This window comes from Triticum aestivum, chromosome 3A, assembly GCF_018294505.1.
Source record: "Triticum aestivum cultivar Chinese Spring chromosome 3A, IWGSC CS RefSeq v2.1, whole genome shotgun sequence".
In the NCBI taxonomy this organism is placed as follows: Eukaryota; Viridiplantae; Streptophyta; class Magnoliopsida; order Poales; family Poaceae; genus Triticum; species Triticum aestivum.
The window spans coordinates 204602887-204628079 of NC_057800.1; the positions used below are offsets into that span (position 1 = coordinate 204602887).

The 25193-nt window shown below is 45.1% G+C and overlaps 1 protein-coding gene and 1 long non-coding RNA gene across 3 annotated transcripts; one reads left to right on the forward strand and one right to left on the reverse strand.

Moving 5' to 3' along the window:
• The first annotated feature begins 543 nt into the window (after positions 1–543).
• Positions 544–5655, forward strand: LOC123060965 (uncharacterized). The gene is made up of 8 exons (XR_006428393.1): positions 544–1177; positions 1263–1946; positions 2036–2260; positions 2468–2742; positions 2874–3565; positions 3757–4327; positions 4404–4900; positions 5092–5655. It is a non-coding gene; the product is annotated as an uncharacterized lncRNA (long non-coding RNA).
• A 339-nt stretch (positions 5656–5994) lies between these two features.
• Positions 5995–10092, reverse strand: LOC123060964 (ABC transporter F family member 4). 2 transcript variants are annotated; one of them, XM_044483834.1, is made up of 3 exons: positions 8298–10092; positions 6670–7216; positions 5995–6588 (listed from the first exon to the last, which is right to left on the reverse strand). In XM_044483834.1, exons 1-2 carry the CDS (start codon positions 10030–10032, stop codon positions 7101–7103), a joined length of 1851 nt encoding a protein of 616 aa, XP_044339769.1. In that variant the 5' UTR covers positions 10033–10092; the 3' UTR covers positions 5995–6588; positions 6670–7100. The 2 variants fall into 2 exon arrangements, with proteins under 2 accessions (XP_044339769.1, XP_044339768.1); XM_044483833.1 differs by having other exon boundaries at positions 6670–7228.
• Positions 10093–25193: the final 15101 nt, after the last annotated feature.

A 25193-nucleotide genomic window follows, 5' to 3' on the forward strand; every position in this document is an offset into this window, starting at 1 on the left:
CGTATTAGCTTTGATCAAAGTCAAGCTTTGTAAACTTTGACAAAGTTTATAAACAAAAATATCAACATATACAATAACAAATCAATATCATTAGATTCATTATCGAATGTACTTTCACATTATATAGATTTGTTATGCTAAATATTTATGTTCTTTTCTATAAATTTAGTCAAACTTTAGAAAATTTGACTTTAGTCAACTCTAATATACGGAGTAAATAAAAACGGAGGGAGTACAAGTTGCATATGTGCCGCTTGCTCATTTCTGTTTCCCACTGTACGTAAGCCATGTGGTCAGATCAATCATGGCGCGCAAAAATGATGTAACCTTATCGGATAAGCGTCTTCCTCCGGGAAAAACAGAAGGGGATAGCCGTGCTATGACATTGTGGGTTTTTTTGATTTTTTGCCACTAATTACTTTGTACTTTGACAATTTGCCACTCTTTACATTGTAATTGATCTGGTGCCACTTTTTACATTGTACTTTGATTTTTTGCCCTTTGTCACATGGGCTCCGCATATAATGACCAAAATACCCATGCTCTCAGATTGACAGGACAGGAGCTCTGGGTCGCTCGTCTCATCCCCTTCTTTCGCCGGCAGGAACGCCACGAGACCGCGGCGGCTACTCGACGGCAAATCGCGCTCGGTGGTCCTCGACGGCCGACTGCCCTTGTCGTCCACGGCAGCTACATCCCGGCGAGGTGGTTCCTCTCTGTCCCGCTCCCCCTCCCGCAGCGGCTACATCTTGGCGTGTGCTCTGCCGCCGGCCACCGCGTTGCCGTGATGTACGCTGCCACTGCTGCTTCTAATCTGCAGCCGGCCACCGCGTTGCGGTGATGCGCGCTGCCGCTGTGGCTCCACGTCGTACACCATGGCACGGACGGGTTGACCCTTCCCTTCACCACCTCGGACACTGACAGCAGCAACTCGTCCATGGTGTGGAAGCCGACGACGTGCTCTACTCCGTTCACCAGCTTGTGTAGGTCGTCCCATGCGGTCTTCGAGCCGTACGGCCGCCGCGCCGCCCCAGTGCAGGTCGTCCCGCGCTGTCCCCGAGCCGCATGACCGCCGCCTCTATGCAGGTCTTCAACAGCAAGGAACGCCGGCCTCGTAGCTGCTCCGCGATGCGTTGTCTAGCTGCACCATGGATAAAGAGCACCATGTACAGAGCCTGTAAGTTCCTTTTCGTTTTCTTTTTTTGACGTTCTCACAGCTTGCATCTTGATCCATCTCTTGTTTGCATGGATGGATTCATCAGTGAACGACATCGAGCTCTTCTACCACCTGGAGACGCGCCGGCCTCCTCCATCGCCGGGGAGGGGGAGCAGCACGGCTGTGCCACCAGCGGCATCTGCTACTCTGGCGGCGGCCATCAGCAGATAACAACGGCGGCGGTGAACTGGTTCAACCCATCCTAATTTGTTTTGAATCAGTGAATTGGCTGGATGCACTGGTCAAATTAGCACAAGGGTAGTTTTGTCCACTGTTTTTTGTATATATTATGTTAATCATTTGCAAGTATTATTTTTGTGTGAAAAAGTGGCAAAAGATCAAAGTGCAAAGTAAAGAGTGGCAACAAGTCAATTACAATGTAATGAGTGGCAAATTATCAAAGTGCAAAGTAAAGGCCTGTTCGGTATCTCGCCAATTTCAAAACTCCGCTCCGTGCTAGGAGCTGGTTCCGAGCCACTCCGTAGGATTCCACTGCCGCTCCCTCCGCTCCGGGAGTCGCAGCCGTGGAGCCGAGTGAATCCGAACAGGGCTTAAGTGGTGGCAAAAAGTCAAAAACCCCGACATTGTGGGTCCATACTCCGGCGGCAACGCTTCAGCGAAAAAAAACCCCTATCCTTCGAGACGCTGCACGACGGCAGGGACGCATAGCTATGGCGACGGCGGAGGCGACAGGCGAGGGTTCGGAGTTCCTATCGGATCCAGTTGACAGGTATGTTTTGCTGCCGCCGTTTTTTGTTCTCGCCCCCGGCTGATGTAAGCAGACTCGCATCTTATTAGTGCGCGCCTTCATTTCCGCAGGTTTCCTCTGCCAGATCTCGCCGCCGATGAATCGCTGGTAAGCGGCGGAGGCAACCAAACTTTCGTATGCACGGCTACCGAATTCAGTATCGGTGATGTGGGTGATGCGGCGGTGACATTGGAAGTAGATTTGCAGAGCGAATGCAATGTAGTGGCTCTGTCGGCGCCGAACTCAGAGCAGTCGACGGGCAAAGACGATCCTCAGGCGCCGGGCTGGACTAAGAGGTATACGCCACATTTGTAGGCTCAGTAAACCTGTAAATTCGACTGGACTGATAATGTTCTCCTCATGTATCATATCGATCTATGCTGGTCTTTACAATATACAGGCAGACAGACACATTTTAAATGCAGTTACGATGTATTTTTCTGAATCTAAGCTAGTTAAGGTTACCCCATTTTTTCTGAATTATGTATGTCTGCGTTGTGCAGACTGCTTGTTGGGCATGCACCTGAAGTCCTGAAGAACGCCCTCCGTGTGCCGGCAGAATGAGTGCTCTTGAAAAAGCATTGAGAAGATATACTGAGAAGAAAACTGACACTGTAATAGTGCCTGCAGTAGGAAGCACGTCTGATTCACTTGGAGAAGCTTATGACTATTACAATTTGTATTCCTGGGAAATTGGGGATTTGGGGTAAGATATGGCAAGAGCAGGCTTAATGTTGAAAGGACAAAATGCATGCAAGAGATAGTATGTGGCTGCTCGGTAAGCACTGATTTTCAGTTGATTGTTGTGTGGCAATGGCAGATGTTGTGTCAACAAAAAAAATAGTTACTGCCTATCAAGGGAGTCTGAACTAACAAAAAATAAATGTTGTTTGTTTGTGGCATTTGCAGGGGATTCCATAGAAAAGCAACACCCGGACTTGCCGGTGCAGGTGCCCCGCGCTCATACGATTGCTTCGATCAAAGGACAATGGATGGTACATAAGTGAGTTCATACCATCACACAGCCATTCTTTAATGGAGAAGTGTGGCAAGAAGGTGTACTCGCCGTCACACAGACATATCGATATATACACACGTGATGTGGTTAAGCAACTCCATGAAAATAACAATAGCATTGGCAAGGTTTACAATATAATGGAGTAGTTTCTTTGGTTCAATGTCCAATGTGCCATTCATCAAAAGAGCGTTGAGGGGGCTATGTGGCAAGATCAGCCGTGAGCAAGCAGACGATGATGTCAGGAAGACAATGGATGTTTTTGCCGAGTTGGGAGCAAAAGATACTGGTCTGTACTACAGAGTGCAGTCGGATGAGGATAGCCGCATACGGAATTTGTTATGGTCAACCGGATCAAGCAGGGCCCAGTACCACTTCTTTGGAGATGCGATAACATTTGATACAACATACCGTACCGACCTCTTTGACATGCCATTTGGCCTGTTTGTGGGAGTCAACAGACACTTCTAGACCATGATATTTGGTGGCGTCCTAGTGAGAGATGAGACAGTCGAGACTTTTCAGTGGGTATTCACTGAATTCATTCGCATGATGGGCGGAAAACATCCACAAACTTTGCTTACAGGTAAAAAGGGACATTATATCTAGCAGTCAGACTTTCCATATAGCTTATATCTTCAATTACCTACATTTCACTACGCCTGATTGTGCCTTAAAAATTGCTTCATTAGACTCGACTTGCACTTCTTTTGATATATTGCTCTCCTTTCACTGAGTTACTTGCCTAAGAGCGCTTCTCCTTTCATGTATATGCAGATCAATGCAGGTCCATGGAGATAGCAATGGAGAAAGTGATGCCAGAAACCACTCACCGCTGGTGCAAGTGGCACGTGCTGAAGAAGGCAAAGGAGTCTCTGGGACCATACTACACAAAGCGCAACAAATTCAGGCCAGAGTTCCACAAGATAATACTCCCTCCGTTCAGAATTACTTGTCACACAAATGGATGTATCTACAACTAAAATACATCTAGATACATTCATTTCTTGGACGAGTAATTCCGAACGGAGGGAGTACATCACATGCTGACAGTGGAGGAATTCGAAACTGCATGGAAGCAACTGACAGAATCACATGGTTTCGAAAAACATCCTTACCTTACTCACATCTATGAAACAAGAGCAAAATGGGCTAAACCGCTAAACCATACTTTAAAAGTAAATTTTGTGCCAAAATGACAAGCACACAGCGCAGCGAGAGTGCGAACCATATGCTCAAGGGTTATGTTCCAGCAAGCTGCCCCATGCATCTCTTTGTTCGACAGTACATGCGGCTTCTTTCTTATAGAGAAGCAAATGAAAACTATGAGGAGAGGCGCACAAAAATAGTAAGTTTTTGAAATATCATATCTTTCGTAGTGACTGATGTGTGCTATGTAACTGATGCATTCTCCACACAAACAGGTAGCCCCAGAAAATGAACACGCGAAGAGTTGCATGCAAGCAGAGTCTATACACGAGCCATGTTCTAAAAATTTGGTGAGATTATATACGAAGCAGGTCAATACAGAGTAGAGGAGGTGACTAGACAGAAAACCTACTTGGTGCGACGATACCACCCAAAAAAATTATGAGAAGTGGGGCAGGATTGTCTACAAAGTAGAACTTGCTGACGAAGGGAATGAGTTGATATTTGAGTGTTCTAGTTTCGAACACACAGGTCTGCTATGCTGCCATTCAGTGAAGGTAAAAATTAAATCCCTTGGTACATGACGCGGGGTGAGCGGTAGACAAACCTGTATGATATGCCATTTGGGCTGCTTGTGGGAGTCAATAATCACTTCCAGAGCGTGATTTTTGGCGGTGTGCTAGTAAGAGATGGGCAGTGGAAACTTTTCAATGGGTGTTCACTGAATTTACCCGCGTGATGGGCGGCAAACATCCACAAACCGTGCTCACAGGTGAACAAAAAAATGATGTGTTTGAAATTTAAAATTTCATCTAGCTTCATAATTCACACTCAGTTACTTCACATGATTCCGTTGAGACGACTAGCGTATTGATTTTCCATTCTTGCTAGCACACTCTTTGTGATGTTCTCTCTTTTTCAGTATACTAGTTCAATAAAATGAATGTTGAATTGCATTTGCAGATCAATGCAAGGCGATGGAAGTAGCAATAGAGAAAGTGATGCCACACACGACTCACTGTTGGTGCAAGTGGCACGTGCACTTTGTAATTTCGTGGGGCTAAAAGCTCCAGAACAAAAACGAAAGCCCGGTCACCAATCACCCGCAGGGATAAACCTCCATATGATGATCGTGGTGCAAAAAGCAAGAAGTACAGACTGACAGCAAATGCACAAGCTTGAAATGGATGCGGGACAAGTAAATGAACTCGCTTGTCCATTATATGTTGAGAACCAGGGCACAAGAGCACCACATGTCCACAAAGAGGTGATCTTCCTCAAAAAGAAAGGAAAGCGGCAAAATGCTCGAACTGTGGCTTCGGTGGTCACAGGAAAAACACCTGCAGCAAGCCTAGGGTTGTACTCCATGTTGAAATTGCTACCTTAGAGCCAAATGCAATTTGCGGGTGACTTAATTTAGATTCAGTGTTTGTTCTGTGTTGTTGAGGGCGTTGTAGCCGTTAACTTTAACTGCAAGACTCTTGTTGTAATAATAACCGTCAGTGAAGTACGCGTTGTTTGTGATCAGGTTGTCGTTGTGATTTGAATGTTTATCATGTAGAGGAAAAAATGTATGAGAGTCTGCCTAATGTTGTAGTGTGCATGTGCATCTCCCCTTTTGTATTTCACTGAGTTCTTGTTTGAGAAATCAATCTGGTCTGGTGCCTTGTGTGAGAGATTCAGTTGATTTTATTTGTTCCCCTCTTATGAGATTGCTTGACGTCATGTTCCTCTGCACCTCTGGGCAGTGGTAGCAGTAATTCAATACAAGTGACGCCTGTATGTGTGCAATGCGCTGGAATCCTGTTAGTTTGATTTTCAGACTCTTTGAAAGGGATCCGTCAGAGTTAACCTTCTCTTTTTACACCTGCTTAGCTAAAAACATACTCCCATTAATATTATTAGTTGCACAAACGAGACTACATCACACAGCTTAAACTTGATCATTACAAAAGTTCGCCATCAGCAACACTGTAGCTGCGCCTACACCATTATACACTTGGCTGCTAACCAATGACACAAACATCATAATACTTGATTTGCAGGTACAATGGTACGCCGTGCTCTATTCGCAGCTGGCGCCTAACGAAGCACGTGCATGACCACAACCAACACAAGGATTGCCACCCCAGTGACAAGGTTGGCCTCGGAGACCACCAGATTGATGGATGCAGCGTCAACGCCAATGGTTCCCTGGCGCCCAGCAGCTGGAAGCACGGCGAGCATGTATCCTGCAGCGGCGCTGACTGAAGAAACGAACTGGGTGCCCCCGGCATGCCGTTCTGCTGCCCTGTGGTGTGGTGCGTGCGGCACCTGTAGATCTTGAACTCCCAAAGCTTGGCCGCCTTGCTCTTATCCTGGCTCGATTTGCGCCAATGGGGGTGCGGCTGGACACGGCGACGCGAGGTGGTCGGCGTACGCTTGCTGCCACTTGTAGAAATTGCATCCACCACCTGACGGCTGTCGTTGACCGGCGAAGAGGGTTCAGACAAGTGATGTTGAACAAATCTGAAGAAATTTATGCAAAAACTGGACACTTACATTGTGATTGCGGCACTTGTAGAATCGCTCGCCGGCGCTCTGCCCGCAACGAGCAACGTAGGCGACTACGTTCCTGCCATAGTCCAGGCAAGGCAAGATTGGAAGTGCCGCTGGATCAGCACCTTGATTCAGATTTGCCATCTTTTCTGCGGCTGCTATTCCTTGCTCCGATTTGGGGGTCTATTGAGGAACAGTGTGCAACTAGGGTTTGTTCCTTTGATTTGGGGATGGACTATTATAGACTGAGCCGCCGTCGATGATAGATGGGGAGTTTAATGGAGTTGGTAGGTCTGACCCGAGCGGAATTCAGTCTAGCAGGGATACACATTGCTTCATGATGAAAACGGCCGTCGCTAGCGCCTCAACGTCCGTCACCCGCACTGTACAAACTGTCTCTTCCCGTCCGCTTCACTCATTAAATGAGTCGTCGTCTACGAGCTGGAATACGGCGTGCGTTCCATATCCCGACGAGGACCGACGCCTGCAGATAACGCGAGCAGGCGAGCTCGTCCACGCCAACAAATTTTCGTGTCGTTAAGTTCATTTTCTGCAAAGATATCTTGAGAACTCTGTGTTAATGTAATTAATAGCAAAGGTACAAAAGTTTTAGAAGCCCATGATATCGCATACACATAAATAAAAGATGTTTGCTCTTGAATTCGGTGTGGCTACGAAAGCACTGCATTTAAAATGAAAACAAGTTTGCCAGTCTTCCCTCTTCAGGTATCGCTTCATGTAAGGAGTAAGACTACAATAAACCAATCATCTCCCAAGAGTTACAAGAGGAATATATAACTACGTAAGAAAATCAAGGATCTGTAAAGCCATTTGGGTGTCTTGAAATGTATGCATTTCCTTCACAACAATGGGCGAACCAAGCATTGGGAGAGGCATCATTGAAGATGATATTGCTTAACTGACAATAACTAAATAATACAACTTGCACATGGAGTGTGGGAGCACGATAAGAGTATGTAAACATGCCATACGGTAGCCCAAGAATCTGCTCTATAAACCAAAGTAGGAACAGTTATAGGACAACTTTTCATCACCCACAAAAAAAAGGACAACTTTTCATGTTGAAACTTAGAGGGCTCACAATAGTTACAACGTGGCAATATTTATGAGCAAAACTGTAACCTAGTTGCTTTTAATCCTGCTGCAAGACATAGAAACATAGAAAGAATAGCACTCTGACAAGATGGAGCTTCAATGGTGTTAGTTCAGTGAGTTACAATAAGAGAAAAACGCTATCTTACCCATTCTAGTACTGAACTGCAACGAAATAAAACTATGATTTTTCTCAAGGGGACAAGCTCTCGGTTTCATTATTGAAACTGTGTGTTCCAAAACGGAGGGAGTATTCAACATTATAATACACCTTCCTGAAACCCACAGAAACATCAGTGCATACCAAAATGCTAAGCTAATTACAAGCCAACGAGCAAACGTCAACATATCAAACTACTACCAGATAGTAAACTACCCATATTACCCAAAAGGACAAACGCCATCATCAATTCTTCTACAATAAGTGAAGATTATCACCACAGGAGCGACTCTAGTTTATTTTCTAGTCAATCTCCAGCATCTAAGACATAATTTTTAGGAAGGGTCGGAGCTCTTACTGAGCGTTGAAATGTACTCATGGACTCGCTTTTGTTTCTCCTCCAACTCCGCGATCATCTGATCCGCAGCCTCGTTGATCATCCTTGGGAGGTACTTTTCCATCCGGTCGAACCACTCCTGCAATGTCATGGTCTCAAGACTGCTTCTAACAGCACATTCCTCCACCTTTGCCCCATCTCCTACATCTCCTCTACTGCCAAGCAAACCCCCATTGCCATCATCTTCCTCTTCTCCGCCACCCATTTCCCAATCACCCTCATTGTCAGAAGCAGCACACTGAGCAGAAGCCTCTCCTCTACTGCCAAGCAAATCCCCATTGCCATCATCTTCCTCTTCTCCGCCACCCCTTTCCCCATCACCCTCATTGTCAGAAGCAGCACACTGAGCAGAAGCCGGCCCCTTGGGGACTTCCTCCTCCAATGCCTTTGCAGCCACCTCGATTTCTCCATCGTCAGCTGCCACCTTATCCCCCTTCTCTTCCTCCCCCTTCTCCTCCTCTTCACCATCCTTTACCGCTGTGGAAGTCGACAGATTGCCAGGCTGATCTCTAGGCGCAGCCACCTCATGTTCCTCCTCTTCCTCCACTTCCTCGTCCTCTAGAACGGCCTTCCTTGTACTAGCCGCTCTTGTGAACCTTCCCTGGCCCCCTCTGGACCCCGTCTTCAGAGGCTGTGGTGGAGGGGCGACCGTCGGAGCATTCTTCTTCCTCCCACGGCGTGTAATCATCTGGGCCTCCACATCGTCTTCCTTCTCCAGTTCAGGAGGCTCCGTATCCTCCTTCCGCGTCACCAGCAGGGCTTCCTCCTCCTCATCTCCTTTCTCCGACTCAGCAGCTGCTGTGGTCTTCTTCCGCCCGCCAGCACGCGGCGCCAGCGGGGCCTCCTCCTTCTCCGGTTCAGAGGGCTCCGCGGCCTTCTTCCGTCCACCACGGCGCCTCCCCTTCGGGGCCTCCTTCTTCCCCTCTTCCTCCTCCTCGTCTCCTTTCTCCGGCTCAGCAGCTGCTGTGGTCTTCTTCCGCCCGCCAACAGGCGGCGCCAGCGGGGCCTCCTCCTTCTCCTCTCCCTTCTCCGGTTCAGAGGGCTCCGCGGCCTTCTTCCGTCCACCACGGCGCCTCCCCACCGGGGCCTCCTTCTCCCCCTCTTCCGTCTGTTCAGGGGGAGCCACTGCAGCCACCTTCCTACGTCCGCCCCGGCGGGGCTTCTCCTCCTCCACTACCACTACCGCCGCGTCCGGCACTTCATTCTCCACCTCGGGGATCGCCGCCACCGCTGCCTTCTTCCGTGTGCCCCGGCGGGTCGCCGCAGGGGGCTTCTCCTCCTCCACCGCCGCCGTCTCTGCCGCATAGCGCGAGGAGCACCTAGTTCCGGGGTCGGCAGCGGTGGCGGTGCTCAGATCCGAATTGGAGGGGATGGACACGGCGAGCACGGTGGACTCGCCGATCTTGATCAGGTTCCCATGGGAAAGCGGGGTGGGAACAAAGGGCTCGAGGGGCACATCGTTGAGGAAGGAGCCGTTGGAGGATCCCAGATCGGAGGCGACCCATCCGGCGGCGGGCGGCGGGAGGAACTCGATGGAGAGATGTTGCTGCGACGCGCCCTTATCGCGCACGGCAAAGTGGTTGCCTTTGATGACGCGCCCGACACGGAGCACGGATCCAGCGCTGCACTGGCAGATCTCTCCCTTGCGCGGACCCTTCTCCACCGCCAGGGTGAGCACCGGCGGCGGAGCGGCCATTTGGGGGTTTGGGGGAGTGAAAGTGGGGAAATTTCGAATTTCGTGGGGGGAGGAGAGAGGGGTTTGAGCTTTTGGAGCTTTTGCCAGAACCGCAAAAAACTACGAAAATGCCACTGAAGAAACTTTTCCAGGCCCACTAGGCCGAACATTTTAGCTCTTTTTCTGAGACAGGCCGAACATTTTAATTGGGTCGACCCCGTCGGGTACGGGCAGCCCGGGCTCAGATTTTGGACCAAGCCTGATTAAAACCAAAATTTTAAAATATATAGGATTTGATAAAATAAATACGGAAATTCCCTCGAAAAAGGAGAAAAGTATGGAATAAAAATAATAATTAAACGCAACTGATTGATCATGTGCACGCGTTGATCGGGTTGTGATATGGGTGAAACCACCCCAAACATTTACCCGTCCTTCAGCTTACCCATCATTCATATCTATACGCGTCAAAACATACAATTTTTTTTCTATATTCGTCACCCGACAGAGTAGTCAGGTACCCACGGATACAAATACCCATGTTTGCAAAGCATCAATTTGAGCGGCACATAGTCCTAAACAACATATAATCATAATTTACGCACACCAACACATCATAAAAGGAGTATATACTTATAAAAAACATCACATCATAAAAAACAACACATTCCAATAAACAACATTACTTTCTCATACAGAAAAACATATCAAAACAACAATAAACAAACAACACGTAGTTGTACATTTTAAGTTCATAAACTGATGACAAAGTGTAGAGGTAACTTGGTCATACTTGTGAGATTTTATATGGGTACATTAGGTATACGGGTGTGGGTTATACGATCTCATGCCCATACCCGCTCTACCCGGTGGATTTGAGAATTCCTATTTATATACTCATGGGTAACTTTCTGTCTCATACCCTTATCCTAATAGGGTTTTTACCTGTCAGATACATGGGTAATGGGTACTCATTGCCATCCCTACATCCAGCCCCACGCGCGACACCCCATCTGAACAAGCATCACTCGCACCCGCATCGTCTTCATCTCCTCTCTTTGTCTCTCTCCCATCTCCCTTTTTCGTCTTTAGATCAAGCACTCGTGCTGCTACTGCAAAGTCAACATCGCAACTCTGATGAACTCTAGTCATCCTGCTCGAGGGACCAACGCACAATGCTACAATCTATTTCCTCTGCCTCCAGATGAAGCACAAGTGCGGCCGCTGCAAGCCACTTTGATAACTCCTGTGAGCTCTGATCGGCGTCTGCATGGCCACGACATTGCAAGCCGACAACACAACTCGTCGAAGCTCTTCTCGCATGTTGCAAGGCCAACGGTGAGGCGATATAATCCCTTCCCCTGCCTCGATATCAAGCACGTATATGGTGTTTCTACAAGCCGACAGGTCAAGGTGTCGCGCTTCTGCAAGCCGCACCATAGCTCCGGCGAAGTCGCAAGGCCAGGGTGCGGCGCTTCAACTTAGATGTGCGTGCTGCAAGGGGAGGTAGTGGGTGACCACTCGGTGCTTCATGGGGCATTGTGGGTGTTGCAATTCAGGGAAGGCAACAGCTGCAAACCATGGGACGACTACTTCCACGCCTATGTGGCTTGCTGCGAGCAATGCCATGAGGACCCAAACATTGTTGCAAAGGGCCTGAAGTATGTTGTGGATTGGTCGATGTCTATGTCGCTGTTGACTGGTATCTTCCCGGGCGCATATGGAGATGACGCTCGAATATTATCCATGGAAAGACTGTACCACCAGTGGAGTCGACTGTTGATTATATTGATAGTTACTTCAAATCCTTACGTCTTGCCCGGGACTACTCGATGAAAGAAATTCTTAGAGGGAAGATGATGATCGAGGTTGATGTGAGGCCTCTAACACATGCAATACCGATGGTGCAACCAGCATGTCGGCCTCCTCCTATGTAATGCTAGGTGCCACTTCAGTCGACAGGTCTTAGTCGTTGGATGATGGAAGTGCAACGGCAGGTATGTGAAGGAAATGTGCCCTAGAGGCAATAATAAAGTTGTTATTTTATATTTCCTTATTCATGATAAATGTTTATTGTTCATGCTAGAATTGTATTGACCGGAAACCTTAATACATGTGTGAATGCATAGACAAAACATTGAGTCCCTAGTGAGCCTCTACTTGACTAGCTCGTTGATCCAAGATGGTTAAGGTTTCCTAACCATGGACATGAGTTGTCATTTGATAACGGGATCACATCATTAGGAGAATAAATGTGATGAACATGACCCACCCGTTAGCTTAGCATATTGATCATCTAGTTTTATTGCTATTGCTTTCTTCATGTTAAATATATATTCCTTCGACTATGAGATTATGCAACTCCCGAATACTGGAGGAATGCCTTATGTGCTATCAAACGTCACAACATAACTAGGTGATTATAAAGATGCTCTACAGGTATCTCCGAAGGTGTTTGTTGAGTTGGCATAGATCGAGATTAGGATTTGTCACTCCAAGTATCGGAGAGGTATCTCTGGGCCCTCTCGGTAATACAAATCATAAGAAGCCTGGCAAGCAAAGTGACTAATGAGTTAGTTGCGGGATGATGTATTACATAACGAGTAAAGAGACTTACCGGTAACGAGATTGAACTAGGTATGTGGATACCGACGATCGAATCTCGGGCAAATAACATACCGATGACAAAGGGAATAACATATGTTGTCATTGCGGTTCGACCGATAAAGATCTTCATAGAATATGTAGGAACCAATATGATCATCCAAGTTCCAATGTTGGTTATTGACCGGAGAGGTGTCTCGGTCATGTCTAAATAGTTCTCGGACCCGTAGGGTCCGCACGCTTAACGTTCAATGACGATTTAGTATTATAGGAGTTATGTGATTTGGTGAACGAATGTTGTTCGGAGTCCCAGATGAGATCACGGACATGACGAGGAGTCTCGAAATGGTCGAGAGCAGGGCAGTACCCGAGAAAATGGAGGCCCGGTGCAAAATAAAAAATTAGGCCCTTAATATAACAATTGTCAATTACAAAAATAAAATGCTACGGAGTAGAAGATATATGTCATGTTGGTAGTGAAATTGTTTGAAGAACTAGATTTATCAGAAAGAGTTATCGAAACATGTCATCCTTCTAGCATTCTTTTATACATAATCTTCCATTGGTTTTCATCAAGTTTGGGTTGCTTACCACATTTGCGACATGGTGGTCTTTCATTATTTATTCATAACCAATCTTCTACCAAATATTATTTGATTCTTTCACTAAAAACTTATCAACAACACCTTCTTGAGAGCAAGTGGTTCATTTGCTAGAAATTTACCATGCATTGCAAACAAATTATAAACAAAAGGGATGAAACAACCTTTGATTTATTAGAGAACAGAAGACAATAGGGTGACCGGTGACAAGGTGTGTCTCTCTGGTAGTCTGGTTCAGGGTCTGTTTCGCTTGCTCCTGTTGATGAATCGGCGGCCAAGCTATTCGGTCTGGCCTCCAACTCCAGCAGATGCATCGAAGTAGCATAGGCAGCAAGAAACAATGGAATTTGAAAAACCAGAGGAGACATGATGGATCCAGAAGAAAACACCAAATAAATAGATGGTGGATTGAGTATGGAGTACCTACTCATTGCAATAAGGGATTTAATTTGGAGAAATTGCGAAAGAATTAATCCACGGGCATGATTGTAATATTAGAAGAGGAAGAGATTTGGCCTTCTGCGCTTGTGTTGGTCGCTGGAAGATAACGAGAAAAAGAAAGAGATTAGGAGGAGGGGTGCGTGAGATTTATGTGGAGTTAATACGGTTCAGGTTTCCAACGAGTACTCCATATTGGTCAAATGCCTTGATTAGTCATAGAATTAGTCATTAGTATTAGGATCACATAAAAAAATTGGGGCCCCTGCTCATCCGGGGGCCCTGTGCAGTTGAACACTTTGCACATGTGTCTGGTACGGGCCTGGTCGAGAGGTAAAGATTGATATATAGGATGATAGTATCCAGACACCGGAAGTGTTTCGGGTAGTATCGGGTACTTATCGGAGTACCCGGGGGGTTACCGGAACCCCCGGGGGGAAGATATGAGCCATATGGGCCATGAGAGGGGAATAAGGACAGTAGATATAATGCAAAAATAAAATATGAATGGATTTGCAACAGTACTTATAGTAGTGATTTGCTTTCTTATACTAACGGATCTCATGAAGGTTTTGTTGAGTTTTGTGTGATTGAAGTTTTTTTGTGATATTACGATGGATGAAGGAATAAGGATTAGCAAAAGGCTAAGCTTGGGGATGCCCATGGCACCCCAAGATAGTATTCTAGAAGTATCAAGCAACTAAGCTTGGGGATGCCCCGAGTGGCATCCCCTCTTCCTTCTAATGACCATCGGTATTTTACTTGAAACTATATTTTTATTCGTCACATATTATGAGTTTTGCTTGGAGCGTCTTGTATGATATGAGTCTTTGCTTGTTTTACTTTGTATTTTTAGTCATGAATCCTTGTTGGACACACCTATTTGAGAGAGCCAAAATTATGCTATGGCTTGTTAGAATTGCTCTCTATGCTTCACTTAAGTCTTTATGAGCTATGCAATTGCTCTAGTGCTTCACTTATATCTTTTTGAGCATGGTGTGCTTTAGTATTTTTGGAGAAATGCTCTCATGCTTCACTTAGATTTATTTGAGAGTTAGTAAATTTTTTAAGAAATTCTCTCTTGCTTCACTTAAATTATTTTGGGAGAAGAAATTTTTTGTGCTCATGTTCTTCACTTAGATTTGTTTGAGCTATCAAAAGCAACATATGAAACTAGTCCCAAAGTGATAGATACCCAAGGAGGATATAATAATAACTTTCATGAAGATCATTGGACAAAATAAACTTGATTGTTTTTAATAGTTTTGCGATATGTTGATATAATATGTGAGTCATTTTGATGAATAATTATGATTTAGTAAGAATATTGGTGTTAAGATTTGTGATTCCCTATGCAAGCACGAAAGTCAATAGTTATGCAATGAAATTACATCCTACTTCTGGTGCATTATTCAGTGTTAGTTATGCTTAATGCTCGCTTATGAGATTTTTCGTTTCTTGGTTGGATGCTTCTCAATCTTTTGCTAGCCTTCATTTGCACTAAGCATGACCACTACTTGTGCATCCAAAATTCTTCAAACCAGTTTTTGCCACAGGAGTCCACTATACCTACCTATATACGGTATTCTTTTGTCATTCTAAGAAAATTTGTATGTGCCATGTAACACCCCAAGAGTCATGCTACAGTAATCCCCCCTAATGGTGGTCATGTCTGAAGGAAATATGCCCTAGAGGCAATAATAAAGTTGTTATTTATATTTCCTTACATCATGATAAATGTTTATTCATGCTAGAATTGTATTAACCGGAAACTTAGTACATGTGTGAATACATAGACAAATATAGTGTCACTAGTATGCCTCTACTTGACTAGCTCGTTGATCAAAGATGGTTAAGTTTCCTAGCCATTGACAAAGAGTTGTCATTTGATAAACGGGGTCACATCATTGGAGAATGATGTGATTGACTTGACCCATCCATTAGCTTAGCACTATGATCGTTTAGTTTATTGATATTGCTTTCTCCATAACTTATACATGTTCCTATGACTATGAGATTATGCAACTCCCGAATACCGGAGGAACACTTAGTGTGCTATCAAACGTCACAACATAACTGGGTGACTATAAAGATGCTCTACAGGTGTCTCCAATGGTGTTTGTTGAGTTGGCATAGATCGAGATTAGGATTTGTCACTCCGTGTATCGGAGAGGTATCTCTGGGCCCTCTCGGTAATGCACAACACTATAAGCCTTGCAAGCAATGTGACTAATGAGTTAGTTATGGGATGTTGCATTATAAAACGAGTAAAGAGACTTCCTGGTAATGAGATTGAACTAGGTATTGAGATACCGACGATCGAATCTCGGGCATGTAACATACCGATGACAAAGGGAACACCGTATGTTTATGTGGTTTGACCGATAAAGATCTTCGTAGAATATGTAGGAACCAATATGAGCATCCAGGTTCCGCTATTTGTTATTGACCGGAGATGAGTCTCGATCATGTCTACATAATTCTCAAACCCGTAGGGTCCGCATGCTTAACGTTCAGTGACGATCGGTATTAGAAGTTTATGTGTTTTGATGTACTGAAGGTTGTTCGGAGTCCGGGATGTGATCACGGGCATGACGAGGAGTCTCGAAATGGTCGAGACATAAAGATCGATATATTGGAATCCTATGTATGGACATCGGAATGGTTCCGAGTGAGTTCGGGCATTTACCGGAGTACCGGATGGTTACCAGAAACCCCCGGGGAGTATATGGGCCTTATTGGGCCTTAATGGAAAAGAGGAGAGGAAGGGAAAGGTGGAGGGCGCGCCCCCCATAGCCCAATCCAAATTGGATGGGGGGGGGGGGCGGCCCCCTTCCTTCCCTCTCTCTCCCCCTTCCTTCTCTCCTACTCCAACTAGGGAAAGGGGGGAATCCTACTCCTGGTGGGAGTAGGACTCCCCCTAGGGCGCGCCATAGAGAGGGCCGGCCCTCCCCTCCTCCACTCCTTTATATACGGGGGATGGGACACCCCATAGACACACAAGTTGATCTCTTAGCCGTGTGCGATGCCCCCTCCACAGATTTCCACCTCGGTCATATCGTTGTAGTGCTTAGGCAAAGCCCTGCGTCGGCAACTTCATCATCACCATCATCACGCCGTCGTGCTGACGAAGCTCTCCCCCGACACTCAGCTAGATCTAGAGTTCATGGGACATCACCGAGCTAAACATGTGCAGATCGTGAAGGTGTCGTACCTTCGGTGCTAATATCGGTCGGATCGTGAAGACGTACAACTACATCAACCGCGTTGTCATAACGCTTCCGCTTATGATCTACGAGGGCATAAATTGGCACCCATGCCCATACCCATCGGGTATCCTATACCCAATGGGTATCCAGTGGATATAATATATAGCATTTAAAATTTTAAAATGTAGAGAAATGGGTTTAAACTTCAAGTGATCATGGACGAGTAGTATATCACCAACACATGCTACTATGATGGGTGGCCTCTTTGAGGCATCAAGGGAGTATGAGCGGCGATTAGTAGAAACCCGGTACAGTGGGAGGTCGTGCTGGGAATGGGGAATCGCTAGATCGAGCATTGGATAGGATTCTGGTAGCAAAGAGTCAAGATTTCATCTTTTCAATGAGTCACATAGGACGCATGAGGAGTGGCAAGCGGGTGATTACGGGCCTATGAGCTATGGCCAATTTAAGGAATCAAGACTTAGGATGGGCCATAGGAGATGGATGATGACCCCACATGTCATAGGAGTTATTTTCATTTATTAATTGTTTTTGGGTATCCATTGGGTTACCCATGGGTGCAATGTCATACCCATATCCAACCCATATATTTTGTGGGTATGGATACCCATTACCCATGGGTACACAATCTCTTCAAGTCTCGCCCATACCCGTTGTTTTCGGGTAGGGTACCCGCGGGTACCCATACCCATGGGAAAAACTGCCATCCCTATTGGAGAATGATGTGATTGACTTGACCCATCCGTTAGCTTAGCACTACGATCGTTTAGTTTATTACTATTGCTTTCTCCATAACTTATACATGTTCCTATGACTATGAGATTATGCAACTCCCGAATACCGGACGAACCCTTAGTGTGCTATCAAACATCACAACGTAACTGGGTGACTATAAAGATGCTCTAAAGGTGTATCCAATGGTATTTGTTTAGTTGGCATAGATCAAGATTAGGATTTGTCACTCCGTGTATCGGAGAGGTATCTCTGGGCCCTCTCGGTAATGCACATCACTATAAGCCTTGCAAGAAATGTGACTAATGAGTTAATTACGGGATGTTGCATTACGAAACGATTAAAGAGACTTGCCAGTAATGAGATTGAACTAGGTATTGAGATACCGACGATCGAATCTCGGGCAAGTAACATACCGATGACAAAGGGAACAACGTATGTTGTTATGCGGTTTGACCGATAAAGATCTTCGTAGAATATGTAGGAACCAATATGAGCATCCAGGTTCCGCTATTGGTTATTGACCGGAGATGAGTCTCGGTCATGTCTACATAATTCTCGAACCCGTAGGGTCCGCACGCTTAACGTTCGGTGACGATCGGTATTATGAGTTTATGTGTTTTGATGTACCGAAGGTTGTTCAGAGTCCCGAATGTGATCACAGGCATGATGAGGAGTCTCGAAATGGTAGAGACATAAAGGTCAATATATTGGAAGCCTATGTTTGGACATCGGAATGGTTCCGAGTGAGGTCGGGCATTTACCGGAGTACCGGGGGGTTACCGGAACCCCCCGGGGAGTATATGGGCCTTATTGGGCCTTAGTGGAAAAGAGGAGAGGAAGGGAAAGGTGGAGGGAGCGCCCCCTAGCCCAATCCGAATTGGGGGGGGGGCTTCCTTCCCTCTCTCTCCCCCTTCCTTCTCTCCTACTCCAACTAGGGAAAGGGGGGGATCCTACTCCCGGTGGGAGTAGGACTCCCCCTAGGGCACGCCATAGAGAGGGTCATCCCTCCCCTCCTCCACTCCTTTATATACGGGGGAGGGGGGCACCCCATAGACACACAAGGTGATCTCGTAGCCGTGTGTGGTGCCCCCCTCCACAGATTTCCACCTCAGTCATATCGTTGTAGTGCTTAGGTGAAGCCCTGCGTTGGTAACTTCATCATCACCGTCATCACGCCGTCATGCTGACGAAGCTCTCCCCCGACACTTAGCTGGATCTAGAGTTCGTGGGACGTCACTGAGCTGAACGTGTGCAGATCGCGGAGGTGCCGTACCTTTGGTGTTAAGATCGGTCGAACCGTGAAGACGTACGACTACATCAACCGCGTTGTCATAATGCTTCCGCTTACGGTCTACGAGGGTACGTGCACAACACTCTTCCCCTCTCGTTGCTATGCATCACCTAGATGGATCTTGCGTGTGCATAGTTTTTTTTGGAAATTACTGCGTTCCCCAACAGTGGCATCCGAGCCAGGTCTATGCGTATATGTTATATGCATGAGTAGAACACAATGGAGTTGTGGGCGTGGGTATATACATATTTCTTGCCGTCACTAGCTGATTCTTGATTCAGCGGTATTGTTGGATGAAGCGGCTCAGACCGACATTACGCGTACGCTTACGCGAGACTGGTTCTACCGACGTGCTTCGCACACAGGTGGCTAGTGGGTGTCAGTTTCTCCAACTTTAGTTGAATCACATCCAATGCACAAGGTTCTTTCTGAAGATCAAAAAGCAATCACTATACCGTGTTGTGGTTTTTGATGCATAGGTAAGAATGGTTCTTGCTTAGCCCATAGCAGCCACGTAAAACTTGCAACAACAAAGTAGAGGACGTCTAACCTGTTTTTGCAGGGCATGTTGTGATGTGATATGGTCAAGACACGATGCTAAATTTTATTGTATGAGATGATCATGTTTTGTAACAGAGTTATCGGCAACTGGCAGGAGACATATGGTTGTTGGTTTATTGTATGAAATGTAATCGCCATGTAATTGCTTTGCTTTATCACTAAGCGGTAGCGATAGTCGTAGAAGCAATAGTTGGCGAGATGACAATGATGCTCCGATGGAGATCAAGGTGTCAAGCCGGTGACGATGGTGATCATGACGGTTCTTTTGATATGGAGATCAAAGGCACAAGATGATGATGGCCATATCATATCACTTATATTGATTGCATGTGATGTTTATCCTTTATGCATCTTATTTTGCTTAGTTTGGCGGTAGCATTATAAGATGATCTCTCACTAAATTTCAAGGTATAAGTGTTCTCGCTGAGTATGCACCATTGCTACAGTTCGTCGTGCCGAGACACCATGTGATGATCGGGTGTGATAAGCTCTATGTTCACATACAACGGGTGCAAGCCAGTTTTGCACACGCAGAATACTCAGGTTAAACTTGACGAGCCTAGCATATGCAGATATGGCCTCGGAACACTGAGACCGAAAGGTCGAGCGTGAATCATATAGTAGATATGATCAGCATAGTGATGTTCACCATTAAAAACTAATCCATCTCACGTGATGATCGGACATGGTTTAGTTGATATGGATCACGTGATCACTTAGATGATTAGAGGGATGTCTATCTAAGTGGGAGTTGTTAAGCAATTTGATTAATTGAACTTTAATTTATCATGAACTTAGTACCTGATAGTATTTTGCATGTCTATGTTGTTCTAGATAGATGGCCCGTGCTGTTGTTCTGTTGAATTTTAATGTGTTCCTAGAGAAAGCTAAGTTGAAAGATGATGGTAGCAATTACATGGACTAGGTCCATAACTTGAGGACTATCCTCATTGCTGCACAGAAGAATTACGTCCTGGAAGCACCGCTAGGTGACAAACCTACTACAGGAGCAACACCAGATGTTATGAACGTCTGGCAGAGAAAAGCTGATGACTACTCGATAGTTTAGTGTGCCATGCTTTACGGCTTAGAACCGGGACTTCAATGACGTTTTGAACGTCATGGAGCATATGAGATGTTCCAGGAGTTGAAGTTAATATTTCAAGCAAATGCCCGGATTGAGAGATATGAAGTCTCCAATAAGTTCTACAGCTGCAAAATGGAGGAGAATAGTTCTGTCAGTGAACATATACTCAGAATGTCTGGGTATCACAACCACTTTACTCAGCTGGGAGTTAATCTTCCTGATGATAGTGTCATTGACAGAGTTCTTTAATCACTGCCACCGAGCTACAAGAGCTTCGTGATGAACTATAGTATGCAAGGGATGGATAAGACAATTCCCGAGCTCTTCGCAATGCTAAAGGCTACGGAGGTAGAAATCAAGAAGGAGCATCAAGTGTTGATGGTCAACAAGACCACCAGTTTCAAGAAAAAGGGTACAGGGAAGAAGGGAAACTTCAAGAAGAAGGGCAAGCATGTTGCTGCTCAAGTGAAGAAGCCCAAGTCTGGACCTAAGCCTGAGACTGAGTGCTTTTACTGCAAAGGGACTGGTCACTGGAAGCAGAACTGCCCCAAGTATTTGGCGGAGAAGAAGGATGGCAAAGTGAAAGGTATATTTGATATACATGTTATTGATATGTACCTTAGTAATGCTCGCAGTAGCGCATGGGTATTTGATACTAGTTCTGTTGCTAATATTTGCAACTCGAAACAGGGGCTACGGATTAAGCGAAGATTGGCTAAGGACGAGGTGACGATGCGCGTGTGAAATGGTTCCAAAGTCGATGTGATCGCCGTCGGCATGCTACCTCTACATCTACCTTTGGGATTAGTTTTAGACCTAAATAATTGTTATTTGGTGCCAGCGTTGAGCATGAACATTATATCTAGATCTTGTTTGATGCAAGATGGTTATTCATTTAAATCAGAGAATAATGGTTGTTCTATTTATATGAATAATATCTTTTATGGTCATGCACCCTTGATGAGTGGTCCGTTTTTACTAAATCTTGATAGTAGTGATACACATGTTCATAGTATTGAAGCCAAAAGATATAAGTTTAATAATGATAGTGCAACTTATTTGTGGCACTGTCATTTAGGTCATATTGGTGTAAAGCTCATGAAGAAACTCGATGCTGATGGACTTTTGGAATCACTTGATTATGAATCACTTGATTCTTGCGAACCATGCTCACGGGCAAGATGACTAAGACTCCGTTCTCTGGAACAATGGAGCGAGCAACAGACTTGTTGGAAATAATACATACTGATATATGCGGTCCGATGAGTGTTGATGCTCGCGACGGGTATCGTTATTTTCTTACCTTCACAGATGATTTGAGCAGATATGGGTATATCTACTTGATGAAACATAAGTCTGAAACATTTGAAAAGTTCAAAGAATTTCAGAGTGAAGTGGAAAATCATTGTAACAAGAAAATTAAGTTTCTACGATCTGATCGTGGAGGTGAATATTTGAGTTATGAGTTTGGTCTTCATTTGAAACAATGCAGAATAGTTTCGCAACTCACGCCACCTGGAACACCACAGCGTAATGGTGTGTCCGAACGTCATAACCACACTTTATTAGATATGGTGCGATCTATGATGTCTCTCACTGATTTACCGCTATCGTTTTGGGGTTATGCTTTAGAGACAGCTGCATTCACGTTAAATAGGGCACCATCATAATCCGTTGAGACGACACCTTATGAATTGTGGTTTGGCAAGAAACCTAAGTTGTCGTTTCTTAAAGTTTGGGGATGCGATGCTTATGTGAAAAAGCTTCAACCTGATAAGCTCAAATGCAAATCGGAGAAATGTGTCTTCATAGGATACCCAAAGGAAATTGTTGGGTACAACTTCTATCACAGATCCAAAGGCAAGATATTTGTTGCTAAGAATGGATCCTTTCTAGAGAAGGAGTTTCTCTCGAAAGAAGTGAGTGGGAGGAAAGTAGAACTTGACGAGGTAATTGTACCTACTCCCTTATTGGAAAGTAGTTCATCACAGAATTCAGTTCCAGTGATTCCTACACCAGTAAGTGAGGAAGCTAATGATGATGATCATGAAACTTCTGATCAAGTTACTACCGAACCTTGTAGGTCAAGCAGAGTAAGATCCGCACCAGGGTGGTACGGTAATCCTGTTCTGGAGGTCATGTTACTTGACCATGACGAACCTACGAACTATGAGGAAGCGATGATGAGCCCAGATTCCGCAAAATGGCTTGAGGCCATGGAATTTGAGATGGGATCAATGTATGAGAACAAAGTGTGGACTCTGGTTGACTTGCCCGATGATCGGCAGGGCATAGAAAATAAATGGATCTTCAAGAATAAGACTGACGATGACGGTAATGTTACTGTCTACAAAGCTCGACTTGTTGCAAAAGGTTTTTGACAAGTTCAAGGAGTTGACTATGATGAGACCTTCTCACCCATAGCGATGCTTAAGTCCGTCCGAATCATGTTAGCAATTGCCGCATTTTATGATTATGAAATTTGGCAAATGGATGTCAAAACTGCATTCCTTAATAGATATCTTAAAGAAGAGTTGTATATGATGCAACCAGAAGGTTTTGTCGATCCAAAAGGTGCTAACAAAGTGTGCACGCTCCAGTGATCCATTTATGGACTAGTGCAAGCCTCTCGGAGTTGGAATATACACTTTGATAGTGTGATCAAAGCATATGGTTTTATACAGACTTTTGGAGAAGCCTGTATTTACAAGAAAGTGAGTGGGAGCTCTGTAGCATTTCTGATATTATATGTAGATGACATATTGTTGATCGGAAATGATACTGAATTTCTGAATAGCATAAAAGGATACTTGAATAAGATTTTTTCAATGAAAGACCTCGGTGAAGCTGCTTATATATTGGGCATCAAGATCTATAGAGATAGATCAAGACGCTTAATTGGACTTTCACAAAGCACATACCATGATAAAGTTTTGAGGAAGTTCGAAATGGATCAGGCAAAGAAAGGGTTCTTGCCTGTGTTACAAGGTGTGAAATTGAGTTAGACTCAATGCTCGACCACTGCAGAAGATAGAGAGAAAATGAAAGTCATTCCCTATGCTTCGGCCATAGGTTCTATCATGTATGCAATGCTGTGTACCAGACCTGATGTGTGCCTTGATATTAGTTTAGCAAGGAGGTACCAAAGTAATCCAGGAGTGGATCACTGGACATCAGTCAAGAACATCCTGAAATACCTGAAAAGGACTAAGGATATGTTTCTTTTTTATGTAGGTGACAAAGAGCTCGTCGTAAACGGTTACGTCGATGCAAGCTTTGACACTGATCCGGATGACTCTAAGTCACAAACCGGATACATGTTTTTAGTTAATGGTGGAGCTGTCAGTTGGTGCAGTTCCAAGCAAAGCGTCGTGGCGGGATCTACGTGTGAAGCGGAGTACGTAGCTGCTTCAGAAGTAGCAAATGAAGGAGTCTGGATGAAGGAGTTCATATCCGATCTAGGTGTCATACCTAGTGCATCGGGTCCAATGAAAATCTTTTGTGACAATACTAGTGCAATTGCCTTGGCAAAGGAATCCAGATTTCACAACAGAACCAATCACATCAAGAGACGCTTCAATTCCATCCGCGATCAAGTCAAGGAGGGAGACATAGAGATTTGCAAGATACAAACGGATCTGAATGTTGCAGACTCGTTGACTAAGCCTCTCTTTGTAACATCCCAAATTTTTCAATTTGGAATGTTATGCATTAGATCATCTTTGTATATCATATTTTAATGTATTTTGGTTTGATCCTAGAAATTCTACGCAACTCAAGGACCTACGGAGAGAGTTGGGGATTTCGTTATTTTCATATTTGAGTTTTCTCAAATTTTGAAAAGAGGATCGTTTGATTTTAATTATTTTCTCTTCGAATATTTCTTTTATAAAAATAAAAGAGAGAGGATAAAATGACTTCCTCAAAATAAAGAAATATTGGAGATTTAATATTAAAATCAAATAAGAATTTTATTCGGAGTTTTATCGCTATTTTAGTTGAATTAGGAAAAATATGCGTTTTTCAAAATTGCATTAGAGTCCCAAATAAATATTCACCTTGTCCGGTAGATTTTTAGAGGAGAGGCAAAATTTATTTCAGGATTTTTGTAGTCCGTTTAGTATTTCTTTTCTTCATTTTCCGCGCGGAATTATAAAAAAACGAACTGACTCCGGGCCGTAATCGTCCAAGACTCCCCAGTCGGCCCTCTCTTATAAGCCGCCGCCTGCGACCCCCAGCCCACCCGCTCCTAACCCTAACCCTAAGCCTCCGCAGCCGCGGACTTCGCCGCCGCCTCGCCGTCGACGCCGCCGCCCCTCGCCGCCACCCGCCGCCGCCCCTCGCCGCCGCCACCGCCGCCGCCACCTCGCCGCCCCATCGGACCCGCCGTCGCCTCGCCGGAGGTAGCAACCGCTGCCATCGGTTTTCTTCGGAAAACCGTATGGTTTTTTTAAAGAACCCGCGGTTTATTTTTTTTACAGATCATTTTTTTCAGTTTAGTTATTTAGCGAACGCCCGTTCGTTTGTTTGGTTTAACGGACGATTTTCACCGTTTAGCCGCAGACAGCGAACGTTCATTCGTTAGCCTGTTCGTCAGTTTTTATTTTTCTCGGATTTTTCACGATTATTTTCGA

Excerpts from the sequence above, each read along its gene's own strand:
- LOC123060964 (XM_044483833.1), bottom strand. The coding sequence starts at position 10,032 with ATGGCCGCTCCGCCGCCGGTGCTCACCCTGGCGGTGGAGAAGGGTCCG. Across the intron at positions 7,229-8,297 it reads TGAGTACATTTCAACGCTCA|ATATCTTTGCAGAAAATGAA; the intron begins GTAAGAGCTCCG and ends AGAGTTCTCAAG.